Consider the following 20,483-nt stretch of genomic DNA (forward strand, 5'->3'; position numbering starts at 1 on the left):
TCCCCGCCCCGCCCCCGGAGGGCGTGGCCGGAGCAGCGGGGGCGGGGGCGGGCTCCGCCCCAGCCCGCGCAGCCCCTCCTCCAGGGCGAGCACCCTTAGCCCCGCCCCGGCCCCGCTGTCCCACCCTTTTCTCCCGCCGATTCGCCTTCTCCCGGGAGGCACGTGACCTGCTTTCTGCCTTCCCCGCCTTCCCTCAACCGCGGCTCTCCGGGACAGCCCGCTGCCATTGGCTACCGGGGCTCGCCCCGCCTCCAGGAGGCGGCACCCCCCCCCCCCCCCGCTGCCGGCCCGTCACCTGCTGCAGCGGGTCCATTCCGGGTTGGCGGCGGGTGGAGGCCGAGGGCATGAGGCGCCCTCCGGTTGGCCAGCTCGGCGCCGCCTGTCGCGTCGGGATTGGCCGGGCGCGGCCCGTGGGGGCGTGGCGGCGGCGGCGCGCCGTTGGGGGGGGGGGGGGGCGTTAGAGGGCCCGCGGCGCGGCTGGGCGCTGTCGCTGTGCGCTATGGCCTACCAGGGCTTCGCGCAGGAGTACCTGGGCATGCCGGCCGTGACGCGGGCCTACACCACCGCCTGCGTGCTCACCACCGCCGCCGTGGTGAGGGCGTGCGGGGTCCCTGCGGGGGGAGGCTGTGGCGGGGAGGTCAGGGTCCCCGAGGGGGTGCTGCGCTGCGGTGGGGGAGCCAGGGGGCTGGCTGAGGGCAGCGGGCGCCCGGCAGCGGGTGGCAGCTGCTCTGCCTGTCTCTCACAGCAGCTGGAGTTCATCACCCCCTTCCAGCTGTACTTCAACCCCGACCTCATCTTCAGGAAGTTCCAGGTGAGGCCTCGCCCGGGCTCCGGGGCCCCTCTTGCCCCTTCCCAGCGAGGGGTGGGTCCGGCAGGCTGGGCCCTGGGTGTCCTGCTCCCCAGGGTAGTTGGGGAGTGCCGTGTGATCCCAAGGGGCTTCGTTCCCACTACTCCGGCGTTCCCGGGTTGGCGGGAGCTGGGTCGCCAACATGGTGTCCCCTCTTGTCTTGTCTCAGGTGCCTGGATGGAGATAACTTCTTCCAGACTTTCCCTGCCATACGCCGCCTTGGCGTTTCCTTTTTTCCTTTACTCAAAACCTGTCTCTTCCTTTTCTGTGACACCGAGACATTTGGCCAACTGATGTCAGGCTGGGTGGGGAGGGCTTTATTGTAGGGAGGCATAGACAGTGATTTACTTTGGTTCGGGGTGCTGAATCGTGGCTGTCCGTCCCTTCCAGAAAAGTAAAGAAATCTTCTTTCCTGCACCTGGAAGGGCAAAATACTTTGATGTGGGCAATGGAGGGAGGTCTGTCCCACGTGGAGGTGGTGCAGCTCTTTGGTGTCCTGGGGTTGTTCTGAGTGGATGGGTGCATGACTGGGTGTCCCTAGTGGATAGGGTGATGGGCTGCTGTACGTGTGATGGGGAGAGACCTGTCTGTCCACCTCCTTCTCTCTCTCCTCTCTCTTCTCTTTCAGATATGGAGGCTGATCACCAACTTCCTCTTTTTTGGGCCCCTGGGATTCAGTTTCTTTTTCAACATGATATTTCTGTATCCTTTGGTCTCAGTGAAGCTCTCTGCTCCCTTTTTGGCTTAGATGCAATTCCCCCTGTCCCATCTTCCTCCCCGGGCTGACTTGTCTTGGCAGCAGTTTAGGGCTGTGGATTCTTCCCTTGGCTCTTTTGGCCTGAGCTGAAGCCATCCACCCAACAGCTGTGGCCACCTCCTGTACCTCCATCTCTGCTTGCTGCAGGGCAGCCCTTGCCAAAAGGCTGAAGAAGCTGGCAGTGCTGCTGCAGCTCATGCTGGAGAGCAGTGCCCATTCCTGGGGTGAGCTCTGGTTGGAGCACAGCAGATGTCTCTTTCTCTCCCTGGGGTCAGTGGTATGAGGTGAAGTTTGCATTGTTCTGCTCTGGGGCTTGGACACCTGGCTGATGGCTTCCTGTGATGAAATAGCTTGCACCTGGCTTATTCCCTGTAAAGTCATGCTGTGGGGACACAGGGTGGCCAGCTGTTAATTTCCTATACTGCAACCCCTCCCTTCTCTCCTGCTCTCAGGTACAGGTACTGCCGCATGCTAGAAGAAGGCTCCTTCCGTGGAAGGACGGCTGACTTTGTCTTCATGTTCCTCTTTGGAGGGTTTCTCATGACAGTATCCTTTTGAGTTGGTTGAGGCTCTTTGGTGTCTTCTGAGATGCTGTGAATAGCGTGGGGCTTGTCTGCTGGCTCTCTGTATTCCAGCTGTATTGTGTAGTCTGTAGCAGGTACCTGCCTGCTGAGCAGGACAGCTGGCTTATGAACCTTCTTGGTGCCATGGGACAGAGAGCTTTGTTGTGGCCCAAGCCTGCCAGGCACATGCCCTGAGGCTTGGTAGAGCTCTGGTGAGCATGTAGTGGAGGGACAACTTCTGGCTGTACAGCAGCAGCTTGTGCTCCTCATCTTGCCCACCCTCATCTCCTGGCCTGTGCCTCACCCTTAGAGCGGAAGAAAAATACAGGAAAAGCTGCCTGGAAGTGCTGATGCACCTGGCAAGGGGATGGGCTGCCTGATCCCAGAAGAGGACGTGTGGCAGTGTGCTCGGGAAGGTCAGCCTGAAAGGAAGCCCCGTGTTACGCTCTGCGAGAAACCACCCAGCTGTGTCAGGGCAACTGTGTCTGCGCTCTACTGGGTGGAGCAGACTGGAGTGCTGCTGCGATTGGCATGAGGCTGGGTCAGAAAATGGAGCTGCAGCTGAAGGGAAGAACACAGAACCATAAACACAAGGAGTGGGGTGACTACGTACTGTCTGCTGTCGGCACGCTGGGCAGCGTGAGCCCAGCACTCTGTCCTCGCAAGCTGTTAGTGGCTGGAGATACCATCACACATCTTAAGGAGTTCTTTTATTGTAGGATGAAATAGTCTGGATAGAGAGAAATACCTCCCTCCCAAGCATAAAATCTTTTCTGAATGTCTTGCTGTTGTCTTATGCAGATGGCTCAGAGCACTGTTCTCCCCACAGTGGTCTGCATGAAGCTGTGCGAACTCTTGTGTCTGTTGGCCATCCTCGGGTGTTTGGCTAGTCGGTGTCCGGGTCCCTGCGGCAGCTGTGTGCTTGGCCATAGGGAGATTTGGAGTCTAACTGCAACAAGGGCAGGGGAATATTTTGCCTCCAGCTGCCTCCTTGTGTCCTGGAGAAGAGGGCTGTGAATGGCAACAGCCATCTCGCTGCTGAAATTCTTCTGTAGGTGGCGGATACTGAATGGAACATGTGGCACATACTAAAAACTAGCTCACAAGTGCTCTAACAATATGAAGGCCCTTATCAGAATGTCATATTTGATGGTCACTTTGTAAAGGTGACTATATGAGCTCACTGGTCTTTGATGGCTGTGGCAGGTAGATTAAGGAGTGAGCAGTCTGTACGTGCCACTCCAGAGTGTCTTGCTGTGGGGTGGCAGGGGGGAAGTGTGGTGTGCCATGCCAGCTCAGGAAAGGTTTGGTGGCATGGGCAATATCTTGCATGCTGTGATCAGCTGCCTGTAGTTCTGGGTTTCCTAGTCACAAGGCATCCTCTGCTGCCTGCAGGTGGTGGGCAGGTTTTTTCCTTGACTCGGTAGTTCCTAGCTATTTGGACTCTTTGCCAGCCTGTTTTTCCTGGGCCAGGCTTTCACCATCATGCTGGTGTACGTGTGGAGTCGCAGGAACCCATACATCCGCATGAACTTCTTTGGGCTTCTTAACTTCCAGGCCCCCTTCTTGCCCTGGGTCCTGATGGGATTCTCTCTGCTCCTGGGCAACTCCATCATCATCGACTTACTGGGTAAGTCAAAGCTGGTGGGTGCTGGGAACAAGGGCCCTTTGCAGCTGCAGTGCTCTCAATTCTCATAGATGCTACTGGGGCACTAGCATGGTTTCTTGGTTTCATCTTATTTCAGATGGTGGATTTCCTAAAGTGAGCTGGCTGAGGCTGCTGGGTGGCCAGCCTCCTGCCTGAGCTCTTGCTTGTGACCTGTGTTTTGCTATGTCTTCCACAGCATCAGAAGTTGGGCACAGCAAACAGCCTGGCCCTCTGGCACCCCAGCACTCTGGTGGGAGCTGGGATGTGGGTACACAGCTGAGGGATTCTTGGAGCTTCATCCTGCTTAGGCTCCCAGCAGCTCTGGGTCAGCTGGCAAAGGAGTCATAGCTGGGCCTGACCTTCCTGACATCTCTCCCCAGGGATTGCAGTGGGTCACATCTATTATTTCTTGGAAGATGTTTTCCCCAACCAGCCTGGAGGAAAGAAGTTGCTGTTAACCCCTGGCTTCCTGTAAGTAAAGCCAATTCTTTCTGGGCTTTGCTGTGTTGCTTCGCAGCCTGGATCACTTTCATAGCAAACTGTGGTCTGTGACAGCATGCGGCGACTATAGGACGCAATTGCATGCTGATAGCACCTCAGCTTGACAGTTTATGCCTCTGCTGCAGAAAGCACTGGCACTTTGCACATTATATACATATGTACACAGGGTCCATAAAGCAGTTGCTGTTACCTTAAGCTTTGCTAGTTGAACTGGAGTGTTCTTACTGCTTGTGGAAATGCTGGATGCAGGTAGGATTTTTTTCTGATGTATTTCTGTAGTTTAAGAAAGCAGAATATGTTCTGCTTCATGCTGAGGATCAAAGCTGACCTAGAGATCAAGGAAGCAGGTACTGTCATGGTTACATATTGAGCTGAGCAAAAGAACAGTTAGGGCTGCTGCAGTAGGCAGGTGGCTGTGGCATACAGCCAAGCCCTGTGAAGGGCTATAGGAGGGCTGAGGGTTTTGCCCTTGGCTCACTTTCCTAACCTGCCTGCTTGGTGGGATGGGCATGTCCTTTGCCAGGAAGATGGTATTTGACACACCTGAAGAGGATCCCAACTATAACCCTCTCCCTGAGGATCGTCCAGAAAACCAACCTAGAGACCAAGACCAGAACCAGCAGCAGCATCCACAGTAACACAAGGGACTTCTCCATGTGGCCAGATTCCTCTCTTCCGGCTGGACTTATGCTGTGGCCCAGAGATCCTACTGGAATAACACCAGTTGCCATTCCAATGTGTAATGTTTCACTGTTTGTATGGGTAACCCATCTTCCTTTTTTATCAAGTGGTTCCACAGAGCTTTGCACATAAGAACACATGAATGCTTACGGAGGTGTCCTAGGGACAGGGACTGGAAGTTGTGATGGCTCCTCAGTTACCCGGGGGGGGAATAAGTATCAAATGAGGTGTTAAACCAGTTACTCCTTCTCTTGCTGTTAATGACTTGCTGTGTGCCAGGTCACTCTTGTCCTCTGTACAAAGACTAATGCTCCTGGCTCTCACTGTTGTGAGACATCTTTGTGGGCTTTCAATGAAGTAGTACTCCCAACTCTACCATGGTAGAATGCAGCTCAGCCTCTTCCTTTCTTCTAAGTCCCCCACTCCTTTTTTTGGTTGTTTCCAAAGAGTCTTTACATTAAAGTCTTTATTTTTCAGTTGTGTGTCCATTTCTGCCAGGGACAGAGGCAGCAATTCGCCAGTACTCATCAGGAATTTGTTCAAAACTGCCAGGCTGCTTGCTTGGGCTTTTCTTTTTTGGTGGGCAAAGCAAAGTTCAGGCTAGCTGGAATGTGTCCTTCCCCTCTTCTGTCAGAAGGACTGCAGAGCATGAGGAGGGGGGCGGGGGTGTGTCTAGTTGGACAAAGGGATGCCTGGGAAAGGACAGGGCACAGAGCCAGACACTGGATCCAGGCAGTGACTGGAAGTAGCACTTGACACTAGTAATAAAGGCTGTCTCCACATGCAGTGTAACTCCACTCTTGTTGAATTTTTTTAGTTCTGAAACTTAAACATCTGAATTTTAGGGGAAAACTAAACAAGCTAGTCCCTTCCATGAACAGCTGTACTAAATGGATTTGGTCATTCTTGCTAATGCAGTACACAGGTGTGCTTGCACCCGACCTCAAAGCCTTTGGAGTAAATCTGCAAATATATCTTAGGATAGCTCATATGGTAATGTTGCTGTCTGCTCAGCTAGACAAGCTTGCAAACCACCACTAAAACTACTATGAGAAATGTGAGTAACCAGCATCCAATTAAGAAGAATGATATAGAAGCCTTGTGGCAAAGGAAGATTGAACCACAGCCTCCCCCTCTCCCACCTCCTCTGTGGGCTTCCCATGAGAACACCTTTTTTATGAAAAATCAGACTTAATTTGAACAAGCTATTTTGCTGCACTTGTTTCCTTCTAGGAAGAGGATGCAAGAACTGTACAGATAGTAATCTTGTTCTGGGAGACACAGTGGTACTAAAGGCTAAGCAGCCTCAGACTTGACAGGTACTTGCCATGTGCTTTGCTCATGACATAGTAACACAGAGCTGGTGTTTCAATCCCTGGGAAGAGTTTGTCTTTAAAGTCTACAGATGTTCTGTTTTAAATTGCTTCTGAGATGGGACTTTGAAATGCAAAATCTGGGCTACGCTTTTAGCTAGGGTGCTAGATTAACCTAAGCAGTTGTGATTATAGAGCAAGAAAGTTGCTCCCAGCTGTTGCCTAGTAGTCCTAATACATGGAGAAAGCTGGCTGAAGTTCTCATCTTTCTGGGACTTGGCCCCCTGGACTGTCCTGCCTTGCCCCTGGCTGCTTGGAGGGACAATTCCTACAGCCTCTCTGGGGCTTGAGAAGCAGAGGGAGGCACTTGTAAACCAGCCACAGAAGCTGTAGTCCTTGCATGTCCATGCCTTGTGAATTTTAGGATGAGGTAACTACAAGCTTCACAGCAATTCAAAAATTGCATCACAGATGCTAGTTTAAGGCTACAGCACTCTCATGCTTGTTTTGGTCGAATTCCCTGAAGAGGCTGCTTGCAGAAGTACCTGATCATAACAAAGAGAGGCTGAAATGTTCTCATGGGAGTTTTTATGTCCATGAGGCAAAAATATGTTTTTACATGGGAGGCCAAGATGCAGCAGGAGTCCTAGGTTTTGTGTTCCTTGCTGAAATAACCTTTCAACCTCTTTAATAAGGAATAACGGATAGAGTACCACTCTGGCACTGGAGCCTAGAATAAGACTGCAATGATATGATTGCTAAATTGCAAGTTTGTGGTTCCTGCAGACTAACATCTGGAAAAAGTTCCCTCCCACCCAGGAATCAGAACTGGCTCTGCTATTACTCAAGTCTACACATGATAAATTAAGGCTGGAAAGTGTTTTTTGACTGTGCTAGCAGTGTGGGTGGATCAGCAAGGACTGTAAAACCCATTGGCTTTATGATAAAGGCCTGAACATAACTGTCAGGCTGCCAGCAAAACTGCCCTGCTTGCAACACTTATCAGTTCTGGCAGTGAATGGTAGGAACTCTTATCAAAGAGCTGGTGTACCTCAACAGCAAGGTAGGTTCTAATTAGTTTTTTAAGCAAGCTTGAATTTTTTTAATCTCACTTCAATAGATTTTCTGTTTTTAAACTCCCCAGGGAAAGACAGGTTGCTTCTAGGGTTGCAAAATCCTGACACTGTAGTGCTAAGGGTATTTAAGACACCCACTTTGCTTTGGGTGCTCTGTGCAGTGTAACTGGCAGCTATGTGCACTGACAATGACCACAGCAAAGCCACTCGCTGAAAAGCAGCTGTAGTCTCAGTGATTGCAGGCTCCAGCTTTTGTACCAGTTCAGAGACGTTGTTTTCCAGATGCAGTCTTCACAGAAAAAAGGGTTCACCACACACCAGGTTGACATCTGACAGAAATGAATGTTACATCTGTGACTTCAGTTAAACTGTTCTACCCTTGTCAAGTAAGCCAGCTGAACACCTCACTGAGTTCATTACAGACTGCACCAAGTGTGGTAACAGACCAGTCCTTTAGAGAGTTGTTTGCTGCTTCTAGTTTTAAGTCTCATTCTCACTTTCCCTGCAGCAAAAGGTTGCAGGCTGTTTTAGCTATCTGTTGAAGTAAAGCACTCTGTTTCCACCATGCTTCAGGAAAACTGAAGGCATGTGACTATTTAGCATTATACTCAAAAGCATTAATACTAGGCCCTGGGACTGCTCAGTTACCAGAATAGCACAAAACACAGTGAGATTCACTATTCATTCAAACCTACTGAACTCAACCTAAGTAGTATGCATTCCTTTTATTTAAAAAGTTGTCCTAATAGTGCATGTTGCACCTATACAAAAGAATCTTTACACTGTCCACACACAGGTATATAAGGGCTCCAACAGCTGCCACAGGTCTCGGATAGATCACGTGCTAACGCAGCGTTCTTGCTACGTGGCATTTAGGTGGAGGGGATGGGGGCAGAAGTCAGCAGTACTGGGAACTCTTGGCAAGTGGAATGTGTGTCCCCTTCAGGGACAGAAAGACCCCTGCCAATCCTAGATCCATTTGGGGAGAGGAGAAGGGATAAAGTCTGTAGGAAGAGCACCAGTGTCACAACAGGAAGATTACCAGGCTGGAGCAGTATTGGCCAAACGTCTCATGCGCCTAGGAGGGAGAGAAAGAGGTACAGTAAGTGCTGTGTTACAGTCATGTGAAGTCTTATTAAAACCAACGCTTTTGGGGAGACTGCCGCAGCTTTGTGAACTCTGTAAACAGGTTTATTGCCTAGACAGACTTCCTTGGTCACCTGAGAGTGCCCCTGTTGACAAGGCTAAGACACTATTTTCAGAACAGCTTTTAGGGCACTTTTGCTGATTAACTTGAACTGATCACTACTGAAAACTATTCAACCAGTCATAGCTAAGAAGCAAAATAATTATGAATCTTAATCAGCAGTAAAAACATCCTGGTAAAGAGCTGAGCCAGCATATTTACTGTTCCCACAATGTATCTTTTGGAGACATTCCAGCAGTTCATTTTTATCTGCCAGGAGCAATTTCACCAAGTAGGAGCAAGTGCTCTCAACTGCTTGTCAAACATCACTTAGCAGGTCTCTGGTCGGCAGAGCTCCTCCTGGAATCACAACAGTGCTCCCGCACGCTGGCAAACAGGTCAGCATCAGTCAGGCTGGAGCTGGGAGCTTGCCCATTCCTACATCAAACAGCACTTTATCCTACATAAAAGGAAGCCTTGTGGCAGGATTCTAGGTAGCATGACAGTGCATGAAACTCCAATATTTTTGATGAATGCCTTCCTATAGGAACAAATCCCCCTGCACAAGCAGAGAGCCCAGGGAAAAATAAAAATAAAAAAATTTAAAAAAGGAAACGTTGCTTCAAGCAGGAGATGGTTAAAGTAGAGATTTAAATGTTTGTGCAGCAGGGTGCTAACAGTTTAATATCCTGAAGCTAAAGGGATATGAGTTTCTGTTGTGGTGTGCAAGTTTGAAATCCTGCCAGTTGGCTCTCAGCAGAGAAAGACAAACATCAAAGCTTTTAAATTCTGTCTTAAGAGACAGGCCAGAAAGAGAACTGTCTGAACGAGTGGCAGCACCTTGTATTTCTGTCCTGGTCTCTGATCTTCTTCTCCATCTCGGCATCTGTGAGGGTTTCCAGAAGAGGGCACCACTGGTCAGCATCCCCCGTGTTGCGAATAGCAATTTCCACAGTCGGCAAAGGGTTCTCGCTGCATGGCAGGGCAGAAGGCAACAAAGGAACATCCATCAGCGGTCCCAGAGCACTCCTCTGGGTTACCAGCCCAGATGCAAGACACAAGGACAACAGAGCGTCATTTACAGGGTTTCAGGCTCAAGCATTCATTCTTAGCCCCACATAGTACAGCCTGGTTCCCAGGAGCACACGAAGGGCTGATGGTTACAGTCTTGTGGAGCCTGAAGTTTCTGGGAAACCAACTATGACCATCTCCTTTCACCACCAGAGAGGGGTTTGTCAAAGCAACCGTGGCTGACGCAGTTTTCTCCCGCAAAGGCCATTACGTAACTGGCTGACAGTGTTCAAACCCAAATAAGCACAGGCAAAGTTCATACCAGTTTATTAGCGCTGGAAGCACTTCTCCCAGAGTAGCAGCTGAGCAGAGACTGTTAACAGGGCTCTTGGTCTAGCTTTGCCTTTCTGCAACTCTGACTTCCTAGGTGTAGTTTGCCTAGCACACCTCTGACAGCTCTTCCCTGGGAAAAGTCTGACTTTCTGGAAGCCTGGTGGGATGGGAGCCTGATGGGAACAAACATCATTCTCCCAATTGTCAGGGAAAGGGTCATCTTTTAGGACCTGCTGTTGCAACCAGAGGCTATGGCTACTTCCTGCACAAGAAAAGAAACACCAGGCTCTGTCCCAGATCACAAGATCTGCTCCTCAGACATCTCTCTGCCCTGACCAGCTGTATTATCACATGCACAAAAATATTTACTGCTTCACTAGCTACTTTTCAGTAAAAGTCAACAGGAACTGACTAGGCGTAGCTTCCCAAATATTGACAGTGGAGCTGGAAGCCCAGCATAAATACAGAGGAGCCTCAGAATGTAAATGTTTGCTTTGAATTCTAGAAAGCAGCTCAGCCTGAGCTGCAGGAAGTGTGTGTGTGAGAAGCCCGCCGGCAGGTGTGCACACACATCTGGCCCCCTCCACAGGGACATGCCTCCATGCACAGGATTTCAGCACTCATGGGCAGCCCTCTCATTCCCCCAGGAACTCAAATGCTAATCGCCATGAGAACAGACAACATCTGCATAAAAGCTATTGATCTAGAATAACAACTCTTCAAAGTAATGCTACAATGAAAAATTAATCCAGTGTCTTTGGTATCTGATCCTGGGAGGAAGCTTTAGTCAAATCTACCTCCAGTACTGCTGACATCCACTAAGCAACACTCAAAACCAGGAATTTCATCTTAGCCCCAGATTGCTACACGTTCCAGGCTAAATGGTAGATCTTAACTGGCTTTTTTGACTTGATAGCATGGTCTCTACCTCGTTTACTATGCTTAACACTGAGCACCCACTAGAATTAAATGCGGGTTGGAAAACCAGCCTCATGCACACAACTTAATTGCAAGCCAACTCAGATACCACATTCCTTTAGCAAAAAATCAGAGATAAACTGAAAAAAATTCTCCCTCATCTCTCACCTACATCTCATCCAAAGTAAGACAGCTTCTCCTCCCGTTATTTTCTGATGAAAAGGACAGTGCTGCTGGCAGAATGACTGAAATGCACTGTCAGCTGCAAGATTCCCAGGGGAGCAAGACACTCCCTCTGCTAGGGTGCAGGCCTCTGGCAGTAGTGTCATGGGCATGCCAACAGGGCAGGGAAACATCTTATTTTGGAAAAGGTGACCCCTCAGGCACATAGGTTTGGTGTGTGACAGAACCTGTGCCATCATTCAGGTCTCAAAGGCAAAAACTCTGGCTATGAAGTGCTGTTTGCTGCCACTAGAAACCATACCGAGGGGAAATCATCATAGCACACCATCCCCCTGAAAATCCCATAAACATCAGTTAACTGTCTGCTTCCAGTCCTGCCCCTTCCATTGGGCTTTCAGGCTCTCCTTGTTCTTCACAGAGCAGGCCATCTGAAGGAACTGCCCTGGCTTTCATCAACGAGAAGACAGTTTCATCTCTCCCTCAGATGATTAAGAGGCACATGACTTCTCAAACCCCCAGTCCCTCGACATACTAAGGTTCTTTTGATACATCTAAAGCAGACCCTTTCTTACATCAGTGGAATGACTTTGGAGCAACCACCACTCCCGTGGTTTGGGAATTCAGGAACTAACTAACCACAGAACCCAAATATCATTAATCACTGTAAGGTTTCAAAAGTACTCCTTTGCTGGAAGGAAAAAGGGAAGAGGAGGACATGTTTTTACTATGACACAAAACGAGTTTTAAATTAGATGGTTTTTCTTCCCTGAACAGTTCATGTCTACGTACTTTGTTCTGTTGCGGTTCCCTTCCTAGTTTTCGATTCTTCCCCTTGCAATATTGCCACAGTCTAAAGAAGGCCTGAAATCCACCTGTTTGAAGTACCCTTAAAAGGAAGCACTCTTGAATAACCATGGCCAGATACATGTTTTTAAAGAGAATACCATGAAGTTGGCATTAATATATCTGAGCGAGCCTGGGCAGCACTGACAAAAATTTTACTTGCTGCAAGTTACAGAGACCGATAAGAAGCAAAGGCAGAAATGAACCCCCTTCACAACAGTTAACGTGTACACAGATTAATTTCTTAACTCTGATATCTGCAATATATGGAGAAGCACAGGAAGGAGGGAGAGCATTTAGTGTCCACTACATGTGGACAAAGCCTGCCTCTGACACACCAAGTGACAAGAATTAGGAACAAATGCCCTGTGGGCTGGGAGGCAGTATGCTAAAAAGTTGTTGAAGTAAATTAACTGGGAAGGTAAATAAATCATGAGTAGAAAAGAGGGCTTCCTGGCCAGCATGGTGTGAACAGGGCCACCTCTCTTCTTCAAGGAAGATACGAAGAAGAAAGCTCAAACTCCTGGGAATGCTCAGGCAACAAGGAGTCCTACTAAACCTTATGGAAATGAACTCACTCTCTGCCATAAGCTAGCTTAAACTAGAGACTAAAGTCTACTTCACACTGGCTCCAAGAACTGCACCTACCAGCAGGGACACTATTACTCTCTGCTACTGCAGGCCACAATGCAGACACTACTAGCTCAGTTCTGTCATAGTTATAACACACTCAGCAGCAGGGGAGAAGAGGCAGTACTACAGGTATCAGATTCCTATCTACCACCCTCCAAGTTCCCATAATTTCTCAGGAATGCACACTCATTGTTCTGTTGTTACAGTTGGATACAGTCCCATGCTGGATCTGCAAGTATCAGTGAGCTGTCATGGGTGTTAAGGTAGAAGTCACCTCGCCACCTCCATAAGGAGAAAGGACATCAGCAGGATGGACACACAGTCTAACAGTTTCAGTAGAAGAGTTTAATTCCCATGTGGTAAGGGGTGCCTTTCCATTTTCTAATATGAACCACTCTGGGGATCATTTTAGAACCAAGTAGTTGCTGTGGAAGATTTTCAGGATAAAAATAACCTCCAGAGGAAGCAGAGTGAAACTAGTGGAAGAGCAGCTGTTCCAGAGCAGATCAGTGCCCATTTTCCACAGAACGTTGACCAGACAGGAAACCTTCGGATGAAGGAGGAGGAGGAAGGAGCAGAGCTCAATGGCAGCAGCCAGCTGCCTCACAGCCTCCACCTCCTCCTTGCTTACCCCCACAATAACTACTCATTGCCCTCTCCCTGAGGTAGGACAGGGACAGGGCTGGGCATGTTTCCCTTTGCTGCCAGGCAGGTCATCCTGCTTCCTTGAACTGACCTCTACAAAACTGCTGTCAACAGTACCATTCCCTCACCTCTGCAAATACATCATCTGATGAACTCTCAAACTTCCTTGACTGTCACCATGACCTGAACTCAAAAAAATAAAATATCACAGCGCACATTAAGGGATACTCGCAACCTGCAGACTCAGCAACATGCTGAGGATAACATCAGTACAGTAACTCACCACAGAACACTGCACAGCACAACTGGAAACGATTATCATTAGGAGACAAGTTACAAAGCTGACTAATCAAACCTGACACTGCTGCATTCCAGCTGTGAGAAGGGCCCACGATCAAGCCAATTTTAACATCAGCTGGGGTAGAGAGCTACAGTTTATATCAGTCTTAGCTCAAAACACCAAAGCTTGAGACAGTGGATGGCCCAAGTTAGGCAAAGCCAACAAAACAGGAATGTCTCCGGGGCTCATCGTCGTCATGAGCATGCTTTAGAAGAGGGAGACGCAAGGTATTCAGTCACTATTACAAAAGACTTTCATTCTGCAGCAAAAGCTGACATTTCATCAATATTTGGTCCTGAAATGTATTACACCCAACAGGAGAAGATTCCTGAGCACAAGCACAAAAAATTGTAAGGAGGACAGAACGGGTGCAAGGCATAAGGACCAATTTCAAATGAAGCTTTCTGCATCAGGTCAGCTGTTCTAAGATTCACTGATGCCAATACCTGTGAAGTACAAGCACACACCCACAGCCGTACTAGGAAGATGACAGTTCTGTACCTGAAGGCGTATGTCTTCTGATGCCAACTCAGCTGTCCCCGGATGCTGTAGGCAATAGTTGTGACAAACTCCCCACCCAGGCCAAGCTCTGAGCACAGCTTCAAGGCAAACTTCTCTGGTGAATTCTCCTTCTCTGACATGTCCCACTCAAACTGGTCTACAAGGGAGATGTTCCCTACATGGATGTTTAGCTGGAGACAAGGGACAAAACATGTCATTTGTTTCCATTCTCACAATAGTTTGTCAAAGGTCATTTAACTGAGGAGAGAGGCTGGAGAAGCAGAGCGGTAACTCCTAGTTCACTGTATCTGCAGAGCTCCTTAACTGAATTCTTAATTCCAGTAGCATGATGACAACTTGGCTTTGCTCACCAAGATTCAGTTCTTCCAAAAGAACATGACAATGCTTTAACTGAACTATTTCATCATCTCAGGGGCTGCTAGCACATGAATGTTTAATAATCTGCCACCTTGGTTCTGTTCTCAATACAAAGGACAAAATGTAATCTGGACACAGAACTGGAATTAAGAGCTCCTTTGCTCCGAGGGAAGCCTTTGTACTCTTACTCCACCATAACATAACTAGACAAACCCAAATGGTTCAGGTCTCTGTATTACCTTAATAATAACTCGTTGGTCTGACTGATCTTCTAGGATACTGTCAGTTGGGTACGACTCGATCTGTTGTCGGATGGCAGAGGCAATAGCAGGGACAAAGGTCAGAGGATTCAAATCCAGGTCATCACAAAGAATCTCAGAGAACATCTCTGGGGTCATTAGCTTTTCTGATACAGAACAAGAATGAACAGACACTGTTAACTTTCTCAGAAATCAATGTCTGCCACTTACAGAATGCACAAAATTAATCCCACAGTGTGACAAAGGGAATTCCAAATGCATCACCTTTTGTATCAGGTTTGTAAGGACAAGCACACCAACATAGGGACTTAAAGCCTTCTTTACTTGCTCCACGGAGGCAACGTAGTTATGGTCTAATAATCCACATACATAAAGGAACCATACACATTAACTGTTCTGTATTTAAAGTATCTCAGCTAACAGAATAGTCTTGGACCACTGAGCTGATGAACTGGGTCAGGAGAATATGCCAGTTAAACTCTTCAGAATACACGTGTCCAGGAATGACTGCAACCCATGGAAGTGGCAGAGCATTCACCAAGAGACATGAGAGCTGAATACAGTCCAAAGCGGGAGAGCTTTAAAGCTTTGTGTATATGGGGCAAGGACATGCACACTCATGCTTGTTCTTTCTTCATATTTGGTGATGGATACAACTATCTCTCTCCAGCCTCATGAAACTCTCCTTCCTACATACCATTCATGTTCCACGTAAACGCATCTCTGAGTTTCTGCCCATCAATTTCCATATCAAGCCTGATTGGAACCAGAACCTCCGGCTGGGATGCATTCTCATGGATCACTGCTGGGTCATGGTCATCAAAGCTAATACGAAGAGCAACAACACAGTATATGCAACTAGCACATCTGGCATACATAGAGGGACAGCAATGTTTGTTGGAAGCAATCCCCACACTACAAGTCCCCAATCAGTCTTTTGACAGACTCCTCAATGCAAGCTTACAGGCCTGCGGCAGCCAAAAGTTTATCACCTTTTATTATATCTATTGTAATACATTCCTGCAAATAAAACAAGGAAGCTTTCCAGGATTACATTTATCTTGGTGTCCTCAACTTTTATAATAGAAAATAAAAGTTAGTCATGAGCCACAGCAGCATTTTCCATTAAATAAATTAGATCAAAGTTACTGGAATATGTCAGTGAGAGGCAGCCTGTCCTTCACAGAGAGGGTTTGCAGGCTCCTCAAATGACAACTGCTCAGCACATCAACGGAAAGTAGAAGGAACTCATCACGAAAAGAATGAACCATTTTCCTGACAAAAGGAAAGCCTCCTCTCTGAGCCATGGCTGGCCGCTCTAAGGAAGAGCCTCAAGACATACAGTTTAACTAAGAACCTCCAAATTAGCGACCGGTAGGTCTTTTGTCAGTTGGAGATAAATCACAACATTATTAACTCATCAGCATTACCCCAGCAGCATGTCATTTTGGTAACAGTTTCCACTTTTCAGAAGCAGGAAGCTGTCTTACCACAGAGGGAACGTTCTCTTCTTATCCCTGCCCATGCGATTTCTGTTAATTGTTGTTGAGCATGGCACTGCATCCAGGTGATGAGAGCTGTTGGGCAGGGTTGGCACCCACTGGTTGTTCCTCTTTGCCTTCTGTTCTCTAAAGAAGGAGACTGCATGTTAAACTGCAGGCCCTGAGCACTACTGCTGCTACTGAAGGAATGGTATAATTTTAAGCTTCAATGAGCTCCTGCTATTTTATTCTGGAACCCTCAATATTGTTCCACTGAGAACCCATGTTCCACGCTAGCCTCTGGGAAGCCTATTCTCCAGCTCACAATTATTCATCAGATATGAATCCAGGTGCACCATTATAAATACTAGGTTCGTACTTGGATGTTCTATCTATACTTTATAAAAGGACTGCTGACAAACGCAAGGTCTCCAGAAGACAGTACATGCAGAGAGTGTGTTCTGCAAAACATCTGTTACAGCTGGAATGCAGTAATTGCAAGATGAGCTGTATTATCAAACACTTATGTTTTTCTTCCTGTTGTATGTGGGCAGTAACCCAATCCTTACACTCTGGAGATCTTCATTTGCCCAACACTACAAACGACTGTTAGCACAGACTGGCAAGCACCCTCCTGCACAATGGCCTGAGTTTATGCAATTTCTTGTGCTGCCTGCCCAAGCTGACATCTTCCAGGCAGCTCTGTTCTGATCTTGGCCCTCACCGACACTGGTTACCTGAGGTAGGTGGGAGGTTCTGTGCTGATAGACACCGCCTTGTATTTCTCATCGTTTCCATCCAAGATCTCTTCCACTTCAGAGGCCTTTAACAGTGTCACGCTAGTGGCTAATGTTGTATAGCCATGATCTATTACCAGGAAAGATGCCAATAATTAACATAGAAAAGTACTACATAGCAATGTAGCATTAATAGACTGCATAGTGAAGAGCCCTCCCTAATGCTGCAGGAGGGACTAAAATAGGTTACCAAGTGGTACAAGTGTGTGCCCGAAAAGTCTTTTGGGCTTCATTTATCTTCTCATAGACATTTGATTTTCAAGAAAGGTTTTGACACGGCATTTTGTACACATGGGATAAAAGGATATGACAAAACTTTCCACTGTCATTTCTGAGCTGCCAGAAGCCTCCACCCTCTCTCACACACCAGGATGCTCTGCTGCTGGGGTAGGTTACTTGCACTGGAGTGACCAGAAGCCCAGCCACAGTGCCTGGCACTAAAGAAATATCATCAAGTTTTGACATCCATCTAAACAGCAGGAATAAACATGACTTTCTTGGGAGCAGGGGTGAAATGTCTTAGCTAATACATAGCAATCCTCACCACATCGCCTAGAAAAGAAATACAATTCACAAGACAAAAGCAGTATGACACCCTGGAATGGTCACGTAGTGATAGAGCCAAGATTTGCTTATAAGAGTCAAGACACAGGGAGGGTTAGAATTACATGACCTTCCCTCAGGTACTACCACTGGATGAACCTCATTCTTCCAGGGTGCAACTTATTTACAGACTCAAGTAAGTTCCATAACAGAAATTATCAAAGATGGAAACAAACACTACAAAAACAAAACTTCAGAAAAAAGTAGTCCTTAAATCCTCATAATTATTAGATAAACTTTAAATCCAACATGCTATAACTTATGGAGAGGAAGAGAAGAACAATTCTTTCCTACTCTGAGTTGCCCTTTGCAATCACATGATTTAGCCCTGCACACCTACATCTGCCAAAATGATGTAAAATCTCTTCCACAGCTTTCTGGGAGGAAAAGCCCAGAAAAAAAAAAAATCCTCAGTGAACTTAAAGATTGGAAATAGAAAGTAAATGATCAACAGAAAAGCTGATAAGACTTGGGAAAGGGGGAGAAACCTCAGGAGGAGCTCTTGCTGCATTACAGAGACCACCTGCATTTGAGAGTCCCATTAGGGTTCTGAGAAAGAAGAGTTAAGCATGTGATCAGGATGCACAATTAGGGCAACCACAGGGAGAGATCAGAGGAAGAGGATTAGACATTAATATATATTGTAATAGCACCAAAGGTCACAGACGAGATTCTTCCTCTAGCACAGCTAAGAATAACAAGCAGATAAGACTTACATCTTCTGGGACTGTGAGACCGCTGATTTTCTGTTAGGGGGGGGAAGAAAACAAAGCAACAGGTCAGCAGGATACTTGGAGGAAAGAGACATAAGTCCAGAATGAACAATTTATTTTTATTATGCTTTAGTCTAAAGAGTGTACAAGTCACGTTGCTAAGAAATTTAACTGCTTGTTATTAGTCCCCCACCAAAAATAATACTGAGGCAGCTGTATTCTCACTGTGGCAGTCACATCAGTGGCAATACACAATAAATTCTGGGAGGCATAAACATTCAGTCCCTGCAAAAAGCAGTTACACAAAGACACGCATTTTCAATGGGGCATACTTGCAGCATTCCTGCCTATTTGACAGAAGAGACAAAGACGCCCCTCTTTGCCTGTAAAAGTGTCTTTTGAAATACGGTATTGATTTTCAGAAGTGGCTTTTGCTTTGTGATGAATGCAGCCAACCCCAGGAAAGCCATGATGGATGTTTCCATTTTAGAACATTTTTGATCAGTTGATGTTTGTTGCCAGGCTGAACCAGAAGCTACCAGTGCCACCACTGCAGAGTACTCCATCACTGGGGCAATCTGAAGTGATTCGCACAGCCCTCAAGGTACAAAGCCTCTGAATTGCCAGAGACAGTTTTTCAAGGCAAGTTTCAGATAAATGTTACTGGGAACGTTTACTCATCTTCTCACCATGTGAAGAGGCCACTATCTTCTTCCTTTCTTCCACTGTGGCTAGTCGCCTCCAGAGTGAGGGATATCTCTTGTACAGGGAACCCCGAAACATACGTAAGTAGTTCCCCACCTACAAAAGAAAAGTGGCGATGTGGCCTAGTGTTCCTGTATGGCCTGGTATTCCATTTAGGAGATTTTTAGCAGAAGATGAAACAAATTCAGCTCTTTGTAATGATAAGAGGGACCTCCTAAGAAGGGTCTTTTTTGTTGTTTTTCGTGATAGACTGACTGCACTGGGTCTGGCATCATATACCGCCGCAATTTTTGCAGCAATAGAGAAAACAAAAGTTTTTATCAGCACTTATTTCACTAGTCTGATACGAAAAAACTCCCATCCGTTGACAATAAACCATTTAGTGGGAAAAAAACTCCATTCATTTTCATGTATGTTTGAACAACCTAATCTTTCTTTACTTCAATTTCTGTTTCAATGCACAATGCTCAATAGGAATTAAATCAAACCAGATACCCAGATCTCCAACAGTTATCATTTTTACTTTGAACGCCTGTGCCATCTAGACTTTGCTCGAATACAGCAAATGCCCAGAGACTCGTATTTTGTTTTAAATCCTTTGAACGTGTAAAACGTGATCACTGCCAATAATCCTCTTTCAAATTTACTGAACATCTGTAAAGCAGTTCCATTCTTCCTGGCACAAGATCCTCACCTGTGCTGAAGGCTACTGCAGGACTTGCTGAACAACAGAACTATTTCTAGACTCTAAAATCAATTTTTAAGACTGGCAGTAGTACACTGGCAGACTGCCACACAATAAGGTCTTTATTCTTTGTTTGACAAGACTCGTTTTGATCTTAACATCTACTTCCAGGTAATTTTTAATCGTATCTGTTGCTCTACAGTGCTCATCAAGGGACAGAAACTAATGATAGATAAAAAAATCAACCCTTTTCCTCCTTCCATGTGTCTGGTACGGCAGTCTCACAGATTAGCTGACTGCGGTTACAGTTCTTCTTTCAAATCTTACATTTCACATGAGAGCATGAAGGGACTTCAGCCATTGCTCAACCTATACAGCTGGCAATTTAACTTACCCAATATTTCCTTTTTTGCATCAAGTGGGGGGCTAAAACATTTTTTTCCAGTTTCCAACTGCAGTCACTTCCCTGGTGCTGAAGCACCAATGTTTCTTGCGTCAGTAAGGCTCGTCTTCAGGGAGGCAGAGCAGCCTCTCAGCGTGAGAGAACGGTGTCAGCATATACACTGGGTGCTAAAATGCTGCACCCTGCCATGTGTTGGCAAGACTCATTTGCACAAGGCTGAAGGAGCCGCGCTGGCTGATTTTGGTGTTGTTACTAAGCACAAAGGCCTAGATGCGGACTTAATTACCTCACAACATGTGAAATAATCCAAAACTCCGAACAAACGTGCTACAAAAATTCCTAAGGTGAGTATGGGGGAGCGAGGCCTCAGGCTGCGATCGGGTGAGGACCCAGCCTCTACGTACTCGTCGTGCGGGTCTCCAAGAGCCGCCCTTACTGGGAGCACTGGTCCCAGCACGGCTGAGGCTCTCGGGCAGAGC

General features: G+C 47.2%; 2 protein-coding genes across 5 annotated transcripts in view; one reads left to right on the forward strand and one right to left on the reverse strand.

Annotated features, from left to right (window-relative positions):
• Nucleotides 1–335: 335 nt before the first annotated feature.
• On the forward strand, nt 336–5,473 carry DERL3 (derlin 3). Of its 2 annotated transcripts, none has more exons than XM_010575500.1 (7): nt 336–359; nt 746–811; nt 1,476–1,549; nt 2,057–2,150; nt 3,602–3,797; nt 4,196–4,286; nt 4,840–5,473. In XM_010575500.1, the coding sequence occupies exons 1-7, from the start codon at nt 345–347 to the stop codon at nt 4,952–4,954; spliced, it is 651 nt and encodes a 216-aa protein (XP_010573802.1). In that variant the 5' UTR covers nt 336–344; the 3' UTR covers nt 4,955–5,473. The 2 variants fall into 2 exon arrangements, with proteins under 2 accessions (XP_010573802.1, XP_010573794.1); XM_010575492.1 differs by lacking the exon at nt 336–359 and adding an exon at nt 474–592.
• Nucleotides 5,474–8,094: 2,621 nt separating this feature from the next.
• SMARCB1 (SWI/SNF related, matrix associated, actin dependent regulator of chromatin, subfamily b, member 1) overlaps nt 8,095–20,483 on the reverse strand; it is a 12,689-nt gene continuing 300 nt past the window's right edge. Inside the window, exons 1-10 of one of the 3 annotated variants that reach the window (XM_010575520.1) lie at nt 19,996–20,477; nt 18,901–19,012; nt 18,215–18,244; nt 16,836–16,965; nt 16,108–16,245; nt 15,315–15,442; nt 14,597–14,763; nt 13,980–14,170; nt 9,413–9,544; nt 8,095–8,464 (exon numbers count right to left, since the gene is read on the reverse strand). In XM_010575520.1, the coding sequence (XP_010573822.1) occupies nt 8,425–8,464; nt 9,413–9,544; nt 13,980–14,170; nt 14,597–14,763; nt 15,315–15,442; nt 16,108–16,245; nt 16,836–16,965; nt 18,215–18,244; nt 18,901–19,012; nt 19,996–20,016 (1,089 nt within the window). In that variant the 5' untranslated portion in view covers nt 20,017–20,477 and the 3' untranslated portion in view covers nt 8,095–8,424. Of the gene's footprint in view, nt 8,465–9,412; nt 9,604–13,979; nt 14,171–14,596; nt 14,764–15,314; nt 15,443–16,107; nt 16,246–16,835; nt 16,966–18,214; nt 18,245–18,900; nt 19,013–19,995; nt 20,478–20,483 lie in introns of those variants that run through there. The other 2 variants (XM_010575512.1, XM_010575529.1) reach the window with 2 other exon arrangements.

This window comes from Haliaeetus leucocephalus, unplaced genomic scaffold (assembly GCF_000737465.1).
Source record: "Haliaeetus leucocephalus isolate CR32 unplaced genomic scaffold, Haliaeetus_leucocephalus-4.0 Scaffold13, whole genome shotgun sequence".
Lineage (NCBI taxonomy): Eukaryota > Metazoa > Chordata > Aves > Accipitriformes > Accipitridae > Haliaeetus > Haliaeetus leucocephalus.